At 45.6% G+C, this 18,332-nt stretch overlaps 3 protein-coding genes across 5 annotated transcripts in view; all 3 read right to left on the bottom strand.

The window, feature by feature from the left end:
* Positions 1–1,128: 1,128 nt before the first annotated feature.
* On the bottom strand, positions 1,129–2,439 carry LOC148343473 (grifin-like). Its single transcript, XM_088301578.1, has 4 exons — positions 2,356–2,439; positions 1,967–2,160; positions 1,712–1,898; positions 1,129–1,359 (listed from the first exon to the last, which is right to left on the bottom strand). Exons 1-4 carry the CDS (start codon positions 2,437–2,439, stop codon positions 1,213–1,215), a joined length of 612 nt encoding a protein of 203 aa, XP_088157704.1. The 3' UTR covers positions 1,129–1,212.
* Positions 2,440–5,233: 2,794 nt separating this feature from the next.
* Positions 5,234–7,942, bottom strand: LOC148343472 (C-type lectin domain family 4 member K-like). Its single transcript, XM_088301448.1, has 5 exons — positions 7,918–7,942; positions 7,038–7,183; positions 6,859–6,971; positions 5,476–5,609; positions 5,234–5,304 (listed from the first exon to the last, which is right to left on the bottom strand). The coding sequence occupies exons 1-5, from the start codon at positions 7,940–7,942 to the stop codon at positions 5,234–5,236; spliced, it is 489 nt and encodes a 162-aa protein (XP_088157574.1).
* A 915-nt stretch (positions 7,943–8,857) lies between these two features.
* The window catches only part of LOC148343471 (zinc finger MYM-type protein 4-like), a 38,524-nt gene continuing 29,049 nt past the window's right edge, over positions 8,858–18,332 (bottom strand). For all 3 annotated transcript variants that reach the window (XM_088296933.1, XM_088297092.1, XM_088297015.1), the window contains 9 exons: positions 17,835–18,083; positions 16,206–16,282; positions 15,370–15,499; positions 15,143–15,294; positions 14,926–15,040; positions 14,314–14,571; positions 14,061–14,172; positions 12,294–12,362; positions 8,858–10,280 (listed from right to left, as the gene is read on the bottom strand). In XM_088296933.1, coding sequence (XP_088153059.1) covers positions 10,190–10,280; positions 12,294–12,362; positions 14,061–14,172; positions 14,314–14,571; positions 14,926–15,040; positions 15,143–15,294; positions 15,370–15,499; positions 16,206–16,282; positions 17,835–18,083 — 1,253 coding nt within the window. In that variant the 3' untranslated portion in view covers positions 8,858–10,189. The remainder of the gene's footprint in view (positions 10,281–12,293; positions 12,363–14,060; positions 14,173–14,313; positions 14,572–14,925; positions 15,041–15,142; positions 15,295–15,369; positions 15,500–16,205; positions 16,283–17,834; positions 18,084–18,332) is intronic.

Raw genomic sequence — 18,332 nt, 5'->3', positions numbered from 1 at the left:
TCCCATGGTTTGTGGGGGGGAAGTGGAGCCGATCCCAGCTATCTTCGGGCAGTTGGCGGTGTACACCCTGAACTGGTTGCCAGCCAATCACAGAGCACACAGACGAACAACAATCCGCGTCACACTCATACCTCCAATCAACCTGCCATGCATGTTTTTGGAATGTGGGAGGAAACCGGGGTATCCGGAGGAAACCCACGCAGGCACGGGGAGAACATGCAAACTCCACACAGGAAGGCCGGAGCGGGATCGAACCCACGACCCCTGCACGGTGAGGCCATTGTGCTAATCAGTTGTCCACCGTGCCACCCAAGTAAAGTAATTACACATATTACAAAGCAGGATTCTTTTTAATTGGTTTATATGACAAAATTGTGGCACGATGCCCTCACAATACAGAGATGCAGGGTTTGATTCTGGCCTCCCCGTGTGGAGTTTGCAGGTTCTCCCCGTACTTGCATGGGTTTTCTCTCTCTTATTGCACCTGAGGGGCAAGGGTGAGACGCGGAAGTCAGAGGTGAAGGGTTTGACCAGCTCCCAAGGCCCGAGACAAACTGTTGTAAATCATTGCAATTTGCGACAAATGCATTTTTGTTGTTTACATCAACATGCCAGATCTCCATTTGTTCAATTGTTACTGCATCTTCAACCCCACTCCAGTGGCTTATTTTTTTAAACGAAAGGCCACTTTTCCTAGGGCCTACCATGCATAATTTTGGAATGTGGGAGCTAACATGAGAACCCGGAGAAAACCCTTGCAGGCATGGGGAGAACATGCAAACTTCTTAACTGTGAGGCGGATTTGCTTACGAGTTGCTCACCGTGCCGCCCAACAACATTGCATTCATAAACGAGCCAAAAGACATTCTCAAGACCTTTATTCTTTTTTAAACACATTTACATGGTTATTTTATGTGGCTATTTGAAAAGAACATAATTGTTGACATGGGTCACTTCAAAACATTTTAAGTCACTTTCATAAAAACATTGTTACCTTTAGTCTTCAATGACAGAAAGTATGTTTATACTTGACATTACTGGCAGATATTTTCGAACCATAGCACAACAGTGTGGCCTCAATACTGCAAAGATGTCGTAACGTGAGATTAAGATAAAAGTGGAAAAAAAAACGAAGGTGGCTAAAGTGAAGGCTAAAACAAGCTGTTTGCTGTTCGCATAATGACGTCCACACGTGGCAATCAAACGGCGATGTCACTTCAGCTGGATGCCGGTCAGCGTCACGTACCACACCTCCAGCCAACGGATGCTTCGCAGGTCCTTAACTCGATATGCGAAGTCCAGCTCGAGGTCGTCATTGAAGGTCAGGTGGAAAGTGCCATTGTCACACTTGATGACAATCTGGATGGCGACAAGACAGCAAAGTCAGGAAACGCTCCTCAGTCAATGTACACTTTCTACAGGTAAACCGCGGAACTCCGAAAACCGCGGTCAATCGTCGCCCAAAAAAATGATGTGGACATCTCAACTTGTGCCCATCAACCGTTGCAAATCTTCAAAAGTGATTTTGGTTTTGAGACAAGACGCCTTTTCCTCACCGCAGATATTCACTGCAGTAGAAGCTCCCGGAGCGAAACGCTTCAAAATAGTGGGCCGATTGTTGGAATAATTTGACAGGTTGATGTGGGCACAGTAGCGGACGTCCAGATTCATTTGGGTGACGATTGGACGACGATGTAGCGATGGACGTCACCTTGAAGTCGAGTCCAGGTCCAAAGGGGCGTTGTTGGGGAAAGTTCTCGATCCGCTTGGCGCCCCACTTGCCGCCCACTTTGTCGTTGAGCCAGAAAATTTGAGTTTCAAACTCGAAATTCAGCCGTAGTGCCAGCGTGTCGTTCCCGCTGGGGCCGTGGTCCAGCACCTCCAGTTGGACGACGAGCCTGCCACAGAAATTTGTTGTCATGGTAACTGCTTTCTTTTCTTTGTGTGTGTTGGGGGTGAATATTACTTCTTTGCTTGGGGATTGGCTTGTCCTCTGATGACGATGCTGCGGTTCACGCTGAGTCCGTCGTGGAGCGCAGCTTGGAATCCGCCACCATGCTCACACACAATTACGATGACAACAACCTCACCACACGCTGTGTGCAACTCAACTTTTTCATGAACAATGTGGACAAACATGTCGTCAATGAGGTCAACTTCCTGGCATGGCCAATCGCTTTTGCCCATGAACTTTCAAATTCTTTACAACTCAGCCCAAAAATCCAAAGCAATTTTTGTTGCATATTTTATATTACAAAAAGAAAACCGCAATGCCCACTTGATGTTTGAAGGTGTTGTTGAGGGACAAAAGACGGGAGAGTAAAAATGCTTTTCAGCATTCACAGCACGACTCACCGGTTTGGCAATCATGGCGAGCAGGCACGAGCATGCGACGTCGTGAGAGGAACACGCCGACCCATTGGTGGAGCTCCTGCACATCTCTAACTCCTGACTGGTCGAACAGGTCGGCGGACGGCCGGAAGGAGCGGTGGTGCATGGAGTAGGATCAGTAACGGTGGGACACTCAATAGCAATGGCAAAAGGTGGGACATGTGATCAGGGCGGGGGTGGGACAGGTGGTCGGGGCGGAGGTGGGACAGGTGGGACAAGTGGGACAGGTGGTCGGGGCGGAGGTGGGACAAGTGGTCGGGGCGGAGGTGGGACAGGTGGTCGGGGCGGAGGTGGGACAAGTGGGACAGGTGGTCGGGGCGGAGGTGGGACAGGTGGGACAGGTGGTCGGGGCGGAGGTGGGACAGGTGGGACAGGTGGTCGGGGCGGAGGTGGGACAGGTGGGACAGGTGGTCGGGGCGGAGGTGGGACAAGTGGGACAGGTGGTCGGGGCGGAGGTGGGACAGGTGGGACAAGTGGGACAGGTGGTCGGGGCGGAGGTGGGACAAGTGGGACAGGAGGTCGGGGCGGAGGTGGGACAGGTGGGACAGGTGGGACAGGTGGTCGGGGCGGAGGTGGGACAAGTGGGACAGGTGGTCGGGGCGGAGGTGGGACAGGTGGGACAAGTGGGACAGGTGGTCGGGGCGGAGGTGGGACAGGTGGTCGGGGCGGAGGTGGGACAAGTGGGACAGGAGGTCGGGGCGGAGGTGGGACAGGTGGGACAGGTGGTCGGGGCGGAGGTGGGACAAGTGGGACAGGTGGTCGGGGCGGAGGTGGGACAGGTGGTCAGGGCGGAGGTGGGACAGGTGGGACAAGTGGGACAGGTGGTCGGGGCGGAGGTGGGACAGGTGGTCGGGCGGAGGTGGGACAAGTGGGACAGGTGGTCGGGGCGGAGGTGGGACAAGTGGTCGGGGCGGAGGTGGGACAGGTGGGACAAGTGGGACAGGTGGTCGGGGCGGAGGTGGGACAAGTGGTCGGGGCGGAGGTGGGACAGGTGGTCGGGGCGGAGGTGGGACAAGTGGGACAGGTGGTCGGGGCGGAGGTGGGACAGGTGGGACAGGTGGTCGGGGCGGAGGTGGGACAGGTGGGACAGGTGGTCGGGGCGGAGGTGGGACAGGTGGGACAGGTGGTCGGGGCGGAGGTGGGACAAGTGGGACAGGTGGTTGGGGCGGAGGTGGGACAGGTGGTCAGGGCGGAGGTGGGACAGGTGGGACAAGTGGGACAGGTGGTCGGGGCGGAGGTGGGACAGGTGGTCGGGCGGAGGTGGGACAAGTGGGACAGGTGGTCGGGGCGGAGGTGGGACAAGTGGTCGGGGCGGAGGTGGGACAGGTGGGACAAGTGGGACAGGTGGTCGGGGCGGAGGTGGGACAAGTGGTCGGGGCGGAGGTGGGACAGGTGGTCGGGGCGGAGGTGGGACAAGTGGGACAGGTGGTCGGGGCGGAGGTGGGACAGGTGGGACAGGTGGTCGGGGCGGAGGTGGGACAGGTGGGACAGGTGGTCGGGGCGGAGGTGGGACAAGTGGGACAGGTGGTCGGGGCGGAGGTGGGACAGGTGGTCAGGGCGGAGGTGGGACAGGTGGGACAAGTGGGACAGGTGGTCGGGGCGGAGGTGGGACAGGTGGTCGGGCGGAGGTGGGACAAGTGGGACAGGTGGTCGGGGCGGAGGTGGGACAAGTGGTCGGGGCGGAGGTGGGACAAGTGGTCGGGGCGGAGGTGGGACAAGTGGGACAGGTGGTCGGGGCGGAGGTGGGACAGGTGGGACAAGTGGGACAGGTGGTCGGGGCGGAGGTGGGACAGGTGGGACAAGTGGGACAGGTGGTCGGGGCGGAGGTGGGACAGGTGGTCGGGGCGGAGGTGGGACAGGTGGTCAGGGCGGAGGTGGGACAGGTGGGACAAGTGGGACAGGTGGTCGGGGCGGAGGTGGGACAGGTGGTCGGGGCGGAGGTGGGACAGGTGGGACAGGTGGTCGGGGCGGAGGTGGGACAAGTGGTCGGGGCGGAGGTGGGACAAGTGGGACAGGTGGTTGGGGCGGAGGTGGGACAGGTGGGACAAGTGGTCGGGGCGGAGGTGGGACAGGTGGGACAAGTGGGACAGGTGGTCGGGGTGGAGGTGGGACAGGTGGTCGGGGCGGAGGTGGGACAAGTGGGACAGGTGGTCGGGGCGGAGGTGGGACACACACAGCTGGGACAGGGAGCGGAGGTCGGACAGGTGGTCGGCGCGGGAGTGACACTCACACAACCTATTTGAAAGGAGAGCGCACGTTATTTAACATACAATATTTTCATTTTTATCCACTCAAAATGTTTCATTTTTCTTTTTACTCATTTTTTGCATGTCAGATTAAATCCTGGCGTGAACAAGATCATAAAGTGTCAAATGTTAAATATTCAATTAGAATACAGCAAAAAAACAATAAAAGGGAGAGAAGTAACTCTAAAAAAGTTTTCTAAAAGGCTTAAATTAGACGTTATAAAGACGCTAAATGTGACATCATCATTCAACCGTATCGTGAAGCAAATGCGCCGCCAATGGCGGTTGTGGCAGGGCCACCATTCATTGAAGCAGCGTCTTCTGACGACACTGGATGAAGTCTGCCTTTTTCTTCCAGGGTTGCTGGTCACGCCGCTCTCACTTTTTCAACACGATGCCTCAAATTCTTGGCAAATTATCAAGTTCCACTTTCCATCGGCCGATGGACACAAGCAAACATTTAACAAATGATTTATAAAGATGTCCCAAGTGAGAGAGGGAATTTGAAAGAACTTGCACAATTATTTGAAGACTATTTGTGAACTCGCCTGTTTATGGGCCAACATTTAAAGCTAAATGAAGGAGGGAAATCTCTCTCAACCGATTTTTGGATGCTGGGTGCTGCCGAGCGGGCGTTTGGATAGGATCGGAATCTCAAGCGCCTCACCTGGACATAAAAAGCTTCAAGGAAAGGAAGCAAAGACCCGTATTTGGCTGACTTCCTCGGCCGCGTCGATAACATCGTCAACGTCGCTAAACCTCGTGGCTTCCCTTAGTCGAGGCATTGTAGTCACACACGAACGCAATGCAGTCACAAAACAACAAGGTGTGAACTCACTCAAAGCGAGCTTGCAGATGTAGCGAAAGGTGCGGTCACAGCGAATGTCATTCCAAAGACCATTGGCATAATGCAACATATGACCGCAGTTTTCGTTTCCGCCTACGTTGTTTGGCTCACCATCATTCCAGAACCTGAAAGAGACAATCTTTCACACAGAGCTGCAGGACGGCCGAGGAGCTGCTGGCGTTGACGCACAACGTGAGCGCCAGAAGCAAACACTCGCAGCTGACAATTACTTTCAACCTGCCACGGCGCATGTTGAACATCGATGTTTCGGCATTCCTTCCATGCTGACAGTGGCATTTGTGTTGGACACAAACCCGCAAAAGTGCAACAAATACAAATATGGTTTCCAAACTATGTGTGGTCAGGGTATCGAATGGCGGTTAAATTTGAGCTATAGGTTTCCAAAGTACTGCTTTAAACTTGGTTTGGGTTTCACATTTTTAAACTAAGTTCTTTAAGTAGGGTTTTAAACTAGAGTTAAGCTTTCATATTGGGTTTGAAACAGGGGCTAAGGATTTAAATTAGGGTTTCAAACAGGGGCTATAGTTCCAAATTTTTAATTAGGTTTTCAAAGTAGGGCTTTTAACAAAACCGAGGGTTGTAAATTAGGGTTCTAAACTGGGATTTGTCCGGTAAGGGTTTCTTCACGGTAAGGGAATTAATTCTCAGATCTTCCAGATAATTTCTTTCATGATGGGCTCTGTTTCACCAAAATACAAATCTCTAAAATTGTTAGAGAAATTTAACACCAGTATCCTTTTCTACTGAGGGAACCTGACAGTTTCTTCACCCTCCGTTGCCCAAAAGAGGACACCTCCATTTCCTTCTCTCGACAAACCCTGCAGGTTCGTCTCTCCGGCCTCATGGTCACTTTGCACACTTACACATCTGCTTCTGTTTCTGTGTTCACGTTTCCTCCACGTGGAGGTGTGACCATACCGCAATCATCATCATTCTCATCATCATCATCATAGCAACGAGAAAGCAGGAACAATGTGCGCGTCTGCGTCTCTCAAAAAGGTTTTCTTCCGAGTTCAGAAAGTCTTGACGAGTCGACCAATGTTCAACAGTTTTATTTTGTACTTCCATCGCTGATGAACACTGTCTTTGGTGAAAAACATTCCGCCTTCCAAACGGGAATTTAGGAGGAGTAATTAGAAAATCCAATCTGTTGTGTGCACCTCACGCTCTCGTAGCCTGTCTCCAACTGACTGACGCCTCACCTAAAACCAACGCGCGCCACACCTGCCACTCCTCATTAACGAGCCACACCTGCCACTCAATTTAACCCTTCGTTACAACAGCACGGGCACAATAACCTTGAACTGAAAAAACAAGACAGTTACAAGCTTCGTTGCGCTTTCTGATACTTACGACATCGAAGCAATGTAAGGAGTTCCGTCCGACCACTTCCAGCCCGACGTGCCGTGACGTTGCAGGCCAATCCAAGTGAAAATTTTAGATGATTGTTGTGACCCCAGCCAGGACTGCAAGAAAGGAGGGAGTGTGAGCAAGACCAGTGTGAGCGAGTGCGAGCGAGTGTGACAAGTCACCTGCTCTCCTTTGTCCCAAATGCTCGCCAGGTGGCCTCGCTGGGACACACAATCGTCCTCAGCCTGGCTCCACGTCTTTTTGTCTGTTCCAAAGAAGTAACAGTGGCGCTTGTACGCCTTCCACCCGGTCGGACAATCAGGCAGGGCTGCAACAAGAACAAGAATCACGCAAAAGCGACCGCTTTTTTTGCAGCAAAAAGAGAAAGACGAGTTGCTTGTCGTGTAACAATGTCAGCACTTTCCTGCATTCTTCCTGTAGTGAACAGCAGGCAGCTGTCAAATGACACGCGTGTCCATCCGGCAATTGCAAATGTTCGCCCCTTGTCTTCTGGGGACCCTAAGCAAAATTTCCTTTGTGGGCCCTCTGACTGATCAGCAGCACCAACAATGCCGCTATTCATGACTCAAAAGCCCATCATGTCAACGTGACTGCTGCAATGTCTTCATTTATACTTTTTGTCATTGTAAAAAAAGAGCACCACTAAAGCATCGGATCCTTTATAATCAGCTACCGCAGTACAAGTCAAGTCAGGACTACACGCCAGAAAATTTGACATTTTCTTGCCTTCTGATCCATTTCAATTTGGTCCAATTCATTTGACAAATTGAATTTGAGTTAAGTCACTGAATTTACACTACAATGCTATAAACTGATGATTGATATTTAGACATTAATAAAATTGTTTTAACCAAATATCAGTCAAGAGTGAGAATTAATGCATTTATGAATTATTTGATAAACGAGCCCAAAGAAAGTATCTGAGGTAAATTAGTATTAAAATACAATAAGGCAGTATGTGCCCCAGTGCCCCCCCCCCAACTTTTTCTGCAGGTCAAAATAATCGCTCCATAAATATCCTCATTTGTGAGACAAACGTACATCTCTCCCTGCAGGAATGCGGCATTTCAGCGACTTTACACGTGCAGGATTGACAGTTGTGTCCATCTGGATGAATTCTAGATGACCTAAAAATAATTTCTAATTGAAAAACAGTAGCAGCACAAATACAAATTCCTACGGCACAAATGAAACAGACTATTTCAATCAAACAGCGGACGTTTTCACAGCAAAAATGAAAGGTAAAATTTCAGGTTTATTTCAGGGGATGGGGGTGTCTGGGGCTTGCTGGCTTATGCCGCTGGAAATTAAAATGTGCATCATCAATCAAACCGTATTGTGATTTGCATTCCTGTCTTTAGAGACTTATCACTTGTAGAAGTCATTTTAAATTAATTTAAAACCAATGAAGATGATGGAGCCCTTCCTTAGTTTAATACTACATTTTGTTGCAAAACGTTTTGAGGCAATCACTGGACATATTTTTGTAACTTTCATTGGCCTTCTGCGCCTCTCAGCAGGTATAATGCGCCACTCTTCATCAGCAAACTGCTCTAGTAGTCTCAGGTTTGAAGCGTGCTTTCTCCAGACAGCATATAACCTGGAATTAATTACAAAACGAGTGATTCATGTGATTCGCTGAGCGTGACTGAAACGGCAGTGTTAGTGGGCGTGACGTCATTAAAACATGTACCATCTATGAAACCATAGCAGCACAAACGAAAAATGTGAACAGCACAAACAAATGGCAACATTTCCGAGCCATTTGGAGAAGATGGTGCTGGGTGAAATCTGGCTGGCCTAAAAAAATAATCTCTAACAACTGCAAAATGGTAGCAGCACAAACGAAAATTTTAACGGCACAAACGTGACTAATAAACCTAACATTCCCCCTATTTTTGCATGGGGTGGAGGGCCAACTTTACGCAGGTGGACATTCATGCTCAGTACGTATTTGAATGAGTAGAAATGATCATCGCTGTTACTTTTTGGCAGACCCTAAAAAACTTGCTGCTCATTTATTGTTTGACAATTGAAAATATGTTTTAAACCTTACAGACCATTATACAGACACTTTAAAAAAAAACAATGCGCAAATCCACATGAAAGTGAAAAAGAAAAAACAATAAGGAGGCTATGACTCCCATAAAACAAAAAAAAATGGCACCATCACAGGGAGCAAACAAATATGAATACAGGAATGGATGGATATATATATATACAGGATACAAGGAGCCTGAGCAAGGACTACAGGAAACAAAAGGCAGAATTCATACAAATAAAAAAAGAATTGATAGGGTGATTTGACACTAAATAAGGCCACAAAAGAGACGAAGAAAATGATTAGGGCAATTGGATGAATTCAGCAAATTAGAGGCACTCTGAGTTTCCTCGAGTCTAGTGCCACACCACCTCATTCAACATGCAGCTGGTGACATTACAGTACTTGAATGATGTCATTGTCAAAAACCTTATGTGAACAAACCTGAAGAAGCCATCAACTAATTTTGTATCGCATATTTTTCTGTAATGAATGAATTAAAAAAAATGTCATTGTGTTACTTGGCGCTGGCATCGTCCTGGTAAAATTTGCATACTAAAGAACTGATCTCCAAAATACTGCTTCAAAGGATCATCATCATTCTAAAAACATTCAGAATATAATCAGAAACAATTAAAAATTAAGATAAGATATTATGTTTGGGTTTGATGATGAGGATGATTTTGTTTATGGTCTTCAATGGAGTTTGGTTGACAAAATGAAAAAATATGCCTCTTCAATGACGTCATCTATCGGCACTGTCAGCTGTCCATGTTGCTTGATGCCAAAAACTCAGGTTGGGAGGAAAGGGGGGGGTGTTACATCTTCCAGTGGAAGCGTCAGTACAGCAGCAGTATCGCACAGGGTGATGCATGTCCAATGCATAGAATGTCAAACTGCACAGAGTAATGAGGGACTCATGATCAAAGCAAATGAACCACCACTGAATATGGTGTTCAAATTTGTGACAAGGATGAGAAAAGGAGAAATTAAACAGTCCAGAAACACTCGCTTTTCATTTGAAGCAGTCACAGATGCCTGCAGACTGGAGGAGTGTTTAGAAGAGAAAGAGACAGGCATCCAATCAGGTAGCTCGACAAAGAGTCCAATCATCGTCTCTGTGATAAATGTCTTCGATAGCACGGCGGCCAGCTTCTTCACATCCTGCCAAGAGCTGGCGCGGGTACGCGTGACCATTATTCCCAGGGAATACCTTCCCGTTACTAAAAGGCGTGTCACTGTAAACTGCGACCAAGAGGAGGGTGCCTCCTGTTACCGCTGAACTTCTTTGACCGCCAAGATGCGAGTGAGCATGCTCTGCAGAATTGTGTGATGTAGCGTGTGACAAGTATACCAGTAGGAACTGTGGGCAAAGAAAAAGAAGGGGGGGTGGGGGGTGGATAATTACATCAGAGAAGTCAATGTGCATTTCATTTTACATCATAAAAATACAGCAAAAATTCCAAAGACAGATGAATTTGAAAGTGAAAATACACAAGCCACTGCGATGGCAGTCACTGGGGAGAATATTTACTTTCATGTAAAAAATGGAGTGAAAATAATTCCCTGATCTGCAATGCCGACCTAGCTACAGACAGCCGATTGTAAAACAACAAAACGTCAAATTCCGATATCGACCGATACGATATGAGCAGGAATGACACATGCTGTAATTAATGATTTTTTTTTTTAGTATGAATTGAAAATAATCCATTTCAAGATGCACGTTGACACAAATGTTTTTTGCCTTTTGTGCCATCTCAAACATCACTTTTCTTCTTCATATCAAAATAACCAACACTGACTAAATGATTTGGATGGCAAAATAATTTATTTCCAGTATAGTATTGACAATTTTCAAATTTGACCATGCTGTATGAACTTTGACCACACCGTGTGTGCGTGTATGTGTTCGTCCCAATTATAACCCTTTAGAATTTTTACATTCAGAAAAACAAGATTTACTTTGAGTTTGAACTATATAAAATGTTGCAAGTCTCATCCACAATGCTGGAGCACATCTTGTCTGTGAGAAACATCTCCAAGCAGTCAACAAGACAGTCAGAGTACAACACTGCTGCAACTCTAGTATCTGAGTTAAATATATGCATGTGCCTTTTAGAGGCGGAGCCTCGTGGGGTGGCATGTGATGTCAGCGAGACTGTTAGTGCGAGTCCGGCCGTGATTTGTGTCTGACAGCACCTCTCGTGTCCTCCTGTATGTATTTTATTGTTCTTAAAGGGCTGATAAGTATATCGGTGACTGTGGCTCTTCTTCCCCACAAGCAAGGGTATTAAAGTCAGGAACTATAAAATGTGTAAAGCACATTGGGAAAAAAAACCCCACATAAAACAATGAGATAGCAGGGGCATGAACACTGACTTGAGATATGGACCACTGTATTGTGCTTCGTTGTACTTGCTGCCCCTATGTTCCACCCTCCGAAAACGGATGAGTCAGATCTATATTCCGCTGAGCAAAAAGAGACGCACTCTGCTTGAGACCACTTTTGTCCTGTCTAGACTAAATCAAAATCTGGATGACACAGAATTTCTTGAATTTCATCGAAAAGAAAACAGAAGTCATGGTCTTCAGTTCCAGTGGCCCTTCTACTTTCAACCCTGTTGACCTTAGTCCCCTGACATCTTATCTAAAGCCAACAGTCCAATTTAAAACTTGGATTTCAGTGCTATTGTTCGATCCAGCTTCTTTCATCTTGGGCAGCTGACTAAAGTGAAGCCTGTTCTTTTTCAGCAGAACTTGGAAACAGTAATCCATGCCTTCATTACGTACAGGCTGCATTTCTACAATGCACTTTACTTTGGAGTCAGCCAGTCCTCGCTCAAGCACCTCCAACTGGTCCAAAATGCTGCTGCCCGTCTTCCAACTGGAGCTTGGAAGACAGATCACATAATCTCAATCTTGGCCTCTCTTCACTCGCTCTGCTTTCAGATACTTCTGTCCGTCTTTAAATGGCCTTACCCCAGCGCACCTCTCCGAGCTTCTACAACACGAGGCACCTGCCCGCTGCCTCAGGTCTGCGGGCCAAATGCTGGTGGAGATGCAGAGGACTAAACGCAGCCTCAGGGGGATCACGCCATTTCTGTTACCAGCCCTTCCACCGAATGTTAGGCAAGCCCCCCCCCCCCCCCCCCGTCTACTTTTAAAACTCGTTTGAAGACATTTTTATTCTCGAGCTTTCGACTGTCGCTGTTTTGCTGTTCTTCGGCTATCTACTGTAAATGTGTTTTAATTTCCTGCTCATATATATGTATGCCAACTGTTGTGAAATTTGCTCTATAAAAAACGTATCAAAGGAGAGCCATACACCGCATAATAGATGACTTGAAATGGAAGACAAATTGAAGTTTCTGACCTTTGTGTGTGGACATTGCGCTCAGGCTGGAGGTAAAACACGTCAGTCCTCTTCAATGCTGTTGGCGGGCTTAGGGGGGAGAGAGAAAGGTAGCATGAGATTTTTGCTTCACTGGAAAAAAAAAAGTTCCCATTATCAGAGTTCCCTTGCAGTTATTTGACATTTTCCATGTGGCTTTTCTCCCATAATACGCCTTCCACCCACAAAATCATGTGCACTAGGGTACCGTAATTTCCAGAGAACACACTTTTTATCTGGGTTGCGGGGGGAAAAGCAAAATCCAAAATCAATCCGCAATATTACAGGAAATGACAATTGTTGGTTCCATTTTAAAATGCACTCAACATTTACAGCTTCATAATTTCAGTTACTCCCATCATTTATAAACATGTCAGGAATGCCGGTACAAGCTGCAAAGTTTAATACAAATTCAATGTACTCTCATCTTAATTGTCTTTATTATTCATGCGTACCATACCCTAAAGAATTGCAGCTGCAAACTACAGACTGTCCCATAAAGCAGCAGCTAGCTGGAGAGATTATGGGGCAATGAGTCGATTAATCACGTCTACTGTTAGTCATTAACCAACTAGCAAAATAATCGTTTGTGGCAGCCCCCATGCAAATTGCATACAGTAATCCCATAATCGTTCTACACGTTGGCAGCTGTGAGAATGTGACACGATCCCAAATTTTAGTGCAGATAACTTGCAGGCGCAACCAAGAAAAGAAGTTGGGCACACCGGTGCAAGCAATATATAAAGTTAGCCTAGAGACATAAGCCTGTGTTGCCATGCTAGCGAGAGCTAGTGAATTAGCGCTTCTGTTGAGATCCTAGAATGGATAAAACAGAAATGGTAAAAATCTTAACATGACAAAATAACTATATTGTCCCTGAGTGGCGTAAAACAACTTTGAATTACCCTCCTGCCGTACTGAAAAAAAAACAAAAAACAAAAGATAAAAATAGGACACAAACACTTGTGTCAAAGAACACAATAAAGTGCACGAACAATACAAGCAACACAACAATGGGGTATTTTGTTGATATAACAAATTTTTACGATAGTATATTATCAGCGCCTCTTGAACTGCGGTAACATAAGGCACTGCCGAACAAAAGTGCATGCAAATCTTTAACTCATCATTACGCTAAATCCATAGCCGCTTGCCACATATTGTGCAGAGCTGGGTTAGTTTGTGGTCTGTTTGTTCCTCATTTTGCTAGCTTAATGGGTTTAATATTAGCTTTACGTGGCTGAGACAATTGCCGCATCTTGACATGCATCAAGAGTCTGTCATAGATGCATGTAATGGGGACAATGCGGTCACTTTCCAAAACAAAATATTCTTCGGCCTCGGATAATAAATCAACCAGAAGTCCGGTCCGTTTTTTATTCTTTGATCTTGATGCTGCCCAGTCCAAAGTGGCCCAGTACGTCCACAGCCCGGAGGTTGGGAACCACTGTGAAAATGGACGCCAGCAAATCGGGGGACCGTACATGACAGACATTTGACATGGTAACCAATGAAATCTAATGACGAATGTGCTGTAGCGGATTCCTCTCCTTTTGAGAACAGAATTTTGACCATAACATTGAAATTGTGAATTACTCACGCATTGCCTACTTGTTGATACAGTATGTCTTGGAACTATGAACGGAAATTAGTTGTATGCGGGTATTGTACCACTGTTCATTAATGTGCATTGTCCCTTTCAAATGAACAATATAAATAAATACATGTGTGTACGTGTGTGTGTTTTACCATCTCGAGAGATAGAACTCATACAGTCTGACAGGACAGTGCAGGGGATTGGTAACATTTTCTGCCATCTCCATGTCCCCATCCTCCTTTTCTTGCCTTTTTTTCATTCGCTCTAAAAACAATAATCAGTGAGATTAAGCTCAATGTTTCTCAAAAACAAAGATGATTTCACACGTGAGGGAGCTCGAGCTGCCAACCGAGCTAAAGCATGTTAAGTCTCACGGTGATCCAGATGCAGATGAGTTCCACACACCTGTCTCTCCACGGCTGGAAGTAGCAGTGCTGCTTCGCTGGTATTTGAGGTAGAGGACTTTGCCCGCTCGACTGCAAGGTTTCGTGTGCAAACTGAAGTTGGCAAAAGAGAGACTTTGGTGCTGCGCCAAGGTGGTGAAGTGGAAGTTCTTGGTGTAGAAGAAAAGAAGCGTGTTGAGCAACACGATGGGAGAATAGGCGCCTAGCTGCTTACACTCCCAAAGGAAGGACTCCTCAACTCGAGAAGACACGGGGCTACCTGGAGGCAGAGAGTGGAATGGGAAAGAGCTCAATTAATTGGTTGGGTGGTGACTGCCCACAAAGCCCTAATCACTACTGGCACCACCGTTTCCTTCACTGTTCACATTTCCTCAATATGCATACACATACCGTACCTTATATACCTTCATTATCACCTGAGCTACACTGCTCAGTGTGCCGAAGGCGGAAATTGAACTTGCTGCACCATTTTAAGCTCATGCTGATATGGTTTATTCTGTTATGTAATATGTTCAGCACCAATTCCTGGTCACATTTTTGCTCAGATGTGAGACCAAGTGGAATGGAATAAATCTGGTCATATTAGGTGTGGCTTTTCCATCTGTGGACATACCATTGGGCAGCTGTTTAGGTTTCCAGAGTCGCAGCATCCCAGAGATCTCCATTGCAAACTGACTGTACAGCTCATCGGTGAAAATATTCTCTATGCGGCCCTTCATGAATATATACTATCCGCATAGAGGGGAAACAGAAGCAAACAAGACAAAAGGTCAGAATGCAGTGAAACACAATCAAGGAAAAGAAGCTCACAATAAATGATTGTACCGTACCTGCTGTATCCCCAAGCAGAGGTAGAAAATGCTGTCAGGGCTGTAGGCCTCGCCGTTCGGCCTACGCACTTCTTTGATAAAGCAAGACAGAGCATAGCTCAGCTCAGCAGAATCACACTCAAGAATCTCCTCTTTAACAATCACCGGATTGGCTAGAAATGGAAGAAACCAAAAGGATCAAATAGATCCAATAAAAGCAACAGAAGAATATTTGTATTCTTGCTCACATCTTCTAGAATGCGTGTTGTGTTGCTGCACCCAGCTCTTCCATGCTTTAACACCATACATGTAGTTCAAACTGAAGCTGGGCGGCGTCACTGCAGCGTTGCGTTCTTTTGAGACTGTTCGCCTTCGTCCCTGTGTCCACAGAAATGCAAAGAATAATGGGCAGTTTAGCAAAATGATTGTATGGGAAGCAAGTACAAAACAGGCACGCTGACGTCCGCTCACTGATGAACTTCCTGGCTACATATTTTGCTGGCGTTGGGAAGAATTATTCAACCTCAAAAATGTGAATTGTCCAAGCAATAAAAAAAAGACATCTAGTAAAACAACAGGTTTGTTCAAAATTTAACATTTCCTCGGGAAAGAAAGAAAGCCATTTTCAACCCTGACCACACGTGAGCAGAAAGATGGAATCGACCAAATTTTGACATAGGAAGTTTTGGCCCGGCGTCAGCAATTTATTATGTAAAGCTCCACGTATTCTTTGAAATGTAGCCAGGAGCATTTCAAAGTAAAAAGCAGCCAGCTGTAAACGTTTTTATTAAGTTTGAAGACCATACATATAATCATAATTTTTTTCCCTTGTTTTTGGTCAGAAAGCACCAAAAAATTAACCACAGTCTGAGTATATGTATTAACAAATTCAATTTCAGGGTATACCTTAATGCTCTGTTAAATGAAAGATGTAGTTAATTTTAGCAGAGGTGGTCAATAACCTGGGGAGATTTCAAAGGCATTTTATTTTGTTGTTGTCAATATCTGACTTGGGCCATTATTTTACGAGACTGGAATGAGAGGACAATACTATTCGTCTGCCCTGTCTGTGTTGTTATCTTACCCGTTTACGACCAGAGAAACCTTCTCGAGGCCTCTTCACTCCTCGCTGGGGGGTCGATGGCTTCAGATCAAACAATTCTTAAAAACAACAACAACAACCAAAAATCTATTATATTACTTTGCTACAGGCAATATTAAAAGATTCTTGCTGGTCAACTAAAACTCCCATTTGTGCATTTGTCTATTAAATGGCGATTGGTGATAAAACATAGCCCTAAACAAGCATGTTCCTGACCGACAGCGAAAAGCGCTGGAATCAAAAGCCGTCTGTCCACAATCAGGTTTTTGTTTTTGGGACTTAACATTTGCCTTTTCCAAACTTATTTCCAGTGATGTATGAAAACGGGATAGTAATAATAATATGTCATAGTCTCACTGATCAGATACTTAATTGCCATCCAGTTGATACAAGTGTAAAGAGGAGAACAAAAGAAAATAACAAAATATGCTGCTGCTGATGTTATCAAGTGATGATGTGCAAGGTCACCACAGTACCTCATATCTGTGAATCAGCCTACTTCACTTGCACTGTAGTTTTATTCTTTTAACACATATTGTGCCCCTTCAAGTCCAATAAGTGGCCGTAAGTTATCATCAGACATATGTAATGGGATCTAGTGCTCTTTTATTTGTGGACCTTCAGAACTGTATTTGTATATTTCCTTGGCTATGGATCGGCTTTATCTGTATTTACAGCTTTACTTAAATTAGCATGTACAATTTTCATGCCAGCATCGAGAAGGGTGCTACTGTTCATGACCTCAGTATTTGTCGAGTAATTGTCAGCAAGTAATATGACTTGTCTCTTTTCTTCTCCATAATGCAATTTTTGACGGGTGAGGCTTAGAGTATATTCCGTAGCAACATATACCGTATTTTTACGGCCAAAAGAGTCTATATAATAGGCTTGTCGCATTACAAGGAACCTCGTTTGTTTTGGGGAAGATTTGGGACATTAAAGTGCGCCTTATGGACGCTAAAATACGGTAGTTTAAAATAAGAAACCAAAAAAAAACAAACAAAAAAAAAAAAACTATGTATTTCTGACGATGCTCACATCTTTTGCTGTATTTTGTTGGCTTCCATACTGATTGTCCCTTGGGCTTGGCCTTTCTCTACTCCATACTTAAAAAAAGTCCTTGATGGATACATGCTTGGATTATTTTTTAATGTAATTATTGGCTTACAATTTGCACAATTGTGCAGATGTAAATGAATGAAGCATGTTCACGTGCATAATAAAATCACAGTATTGGGGAGATAGAGGTGTTACTACCCTAATGAGATAGCATAACATATAGATAAAACGTATCCAGTTGTTATTTTCATGATTAAATGGATCATTTCGGAAATCTGACAATAATGTTTAGTGTGCATGTAAACGGGTCCATTGTCAAGGTAGCTCCATCTTTTGGAATAAGTGTAAAATAAAAACAAAAAGAGAAGAAAAAAAACTCCCATGCAATTTGGCCCTCAGTGAGAAGTCATTGGCGGGATATTTTTAGGGGCTACCGACTTTGGAGGTTTTACTCAATTTCTGCATTGCCCAGCCCTAACACCCATAGGGACTTTCAACAAGTAGCATTGTGACAAACAGTATTAGTGACTGTTAAAGTTATTTACATCTTACCCATTGGGAAGTCATACTCCAAATCAGTCATTGGAGACGAGGGAGGCTGTTGTTCAGCAGCAATTGAGTCTTGGTGCTCACTTGTTGTCGGTTTAGCCTTTGGCTGGCTTCTACGTGGCGCACGGCTTGCCTCTTTTTTCCTTGCTGGAGTCACTGGAGGAGGAATATTGGTTTGTGCTGTGTTTGGACTCTCCTCAACTTGGTGGTTTGTTGGAGTGACCACTTCTGATGTTATGCTTTCACCCTGGCCTGTAAAATAAAGTTGGAAAAATATAAAATGGTAAGCGATTCATTGCAGCATGCATTGAGTGCTGGAGTGAAAAATAGAGCAAATCAAAATGAGGAAAAAAAACTCCACTGGGTCAACGACATCAACCATAGGGGGAAAAAAAACAAAACAACAATCATAATAACATTTCTGTAAGGCGCCGAACAATATACTGTATATAAAAGCCATAGGCAGCACAAAGAAGAAATTCCATTCATATTGTAACCTGG

This window comes from Idiotropiscis lumnitzeri, chromosome 1 (genome assembly GCF_059441095.1).
Source record: "Idiotropiscis lumnitzeri isolate Australia: NSW breed Sydney's pygmy pipehorse chromosome 1, RoL_Ilum_1.0, whole genome shotgun sequence".
NCBI lineage: Eukaryota > Metazoa > Chordata > Actinopteri > Syngnathiformes > Syngnathidae > Idiotropiscis > Idiotropiscis lumnitzeri.
This window is presented reverse-complemented; position numbering and strand designations above follow the sequence as displayed.

Coding starts and splice junctions, on each gene's coding strand:
- LOC148343473 (XM_088301578.1), bottom strand. CDS start 2,439: ATGTGCAGGAGCTCCACCAATGGGTCGGCGTGTTCCTCTCACGACGTC. Junction 1,899..1,966: donor GCCAATCCCCAAGCAAAGAA/GTAATATTCACC, acceptor TTTCTGTGGCAG/GCTCGTCGTCCAACTGGAGG. Junction 1,360..1,711: donor GACCTGGACTCGACTTCAAG/GTGACGTCCATC, acceptor GTCGCCATCCAG/ATTGTCATCAAGTGTGACAA.
- LOC148343472 (XM_088301448.1), bottom strand. CDS start 7,942: ATGCCGCATTCCTGCAGGGAGAGAT. Junction 5,610..6,858: donor CCTTACATTGCTTCGATGTC/GTAAGTATCAGA, acceptor TGTCTCTTTCAG/GTTCTGGAATGATGGTGAGC. Junction 5,305..5,475: donor CATCTGCAAGCTCGCTTTGA/GTGAGTTCACAC, acceptor TTTTATGTCCAG/GTGAGGCGCTTGAGATTCCG.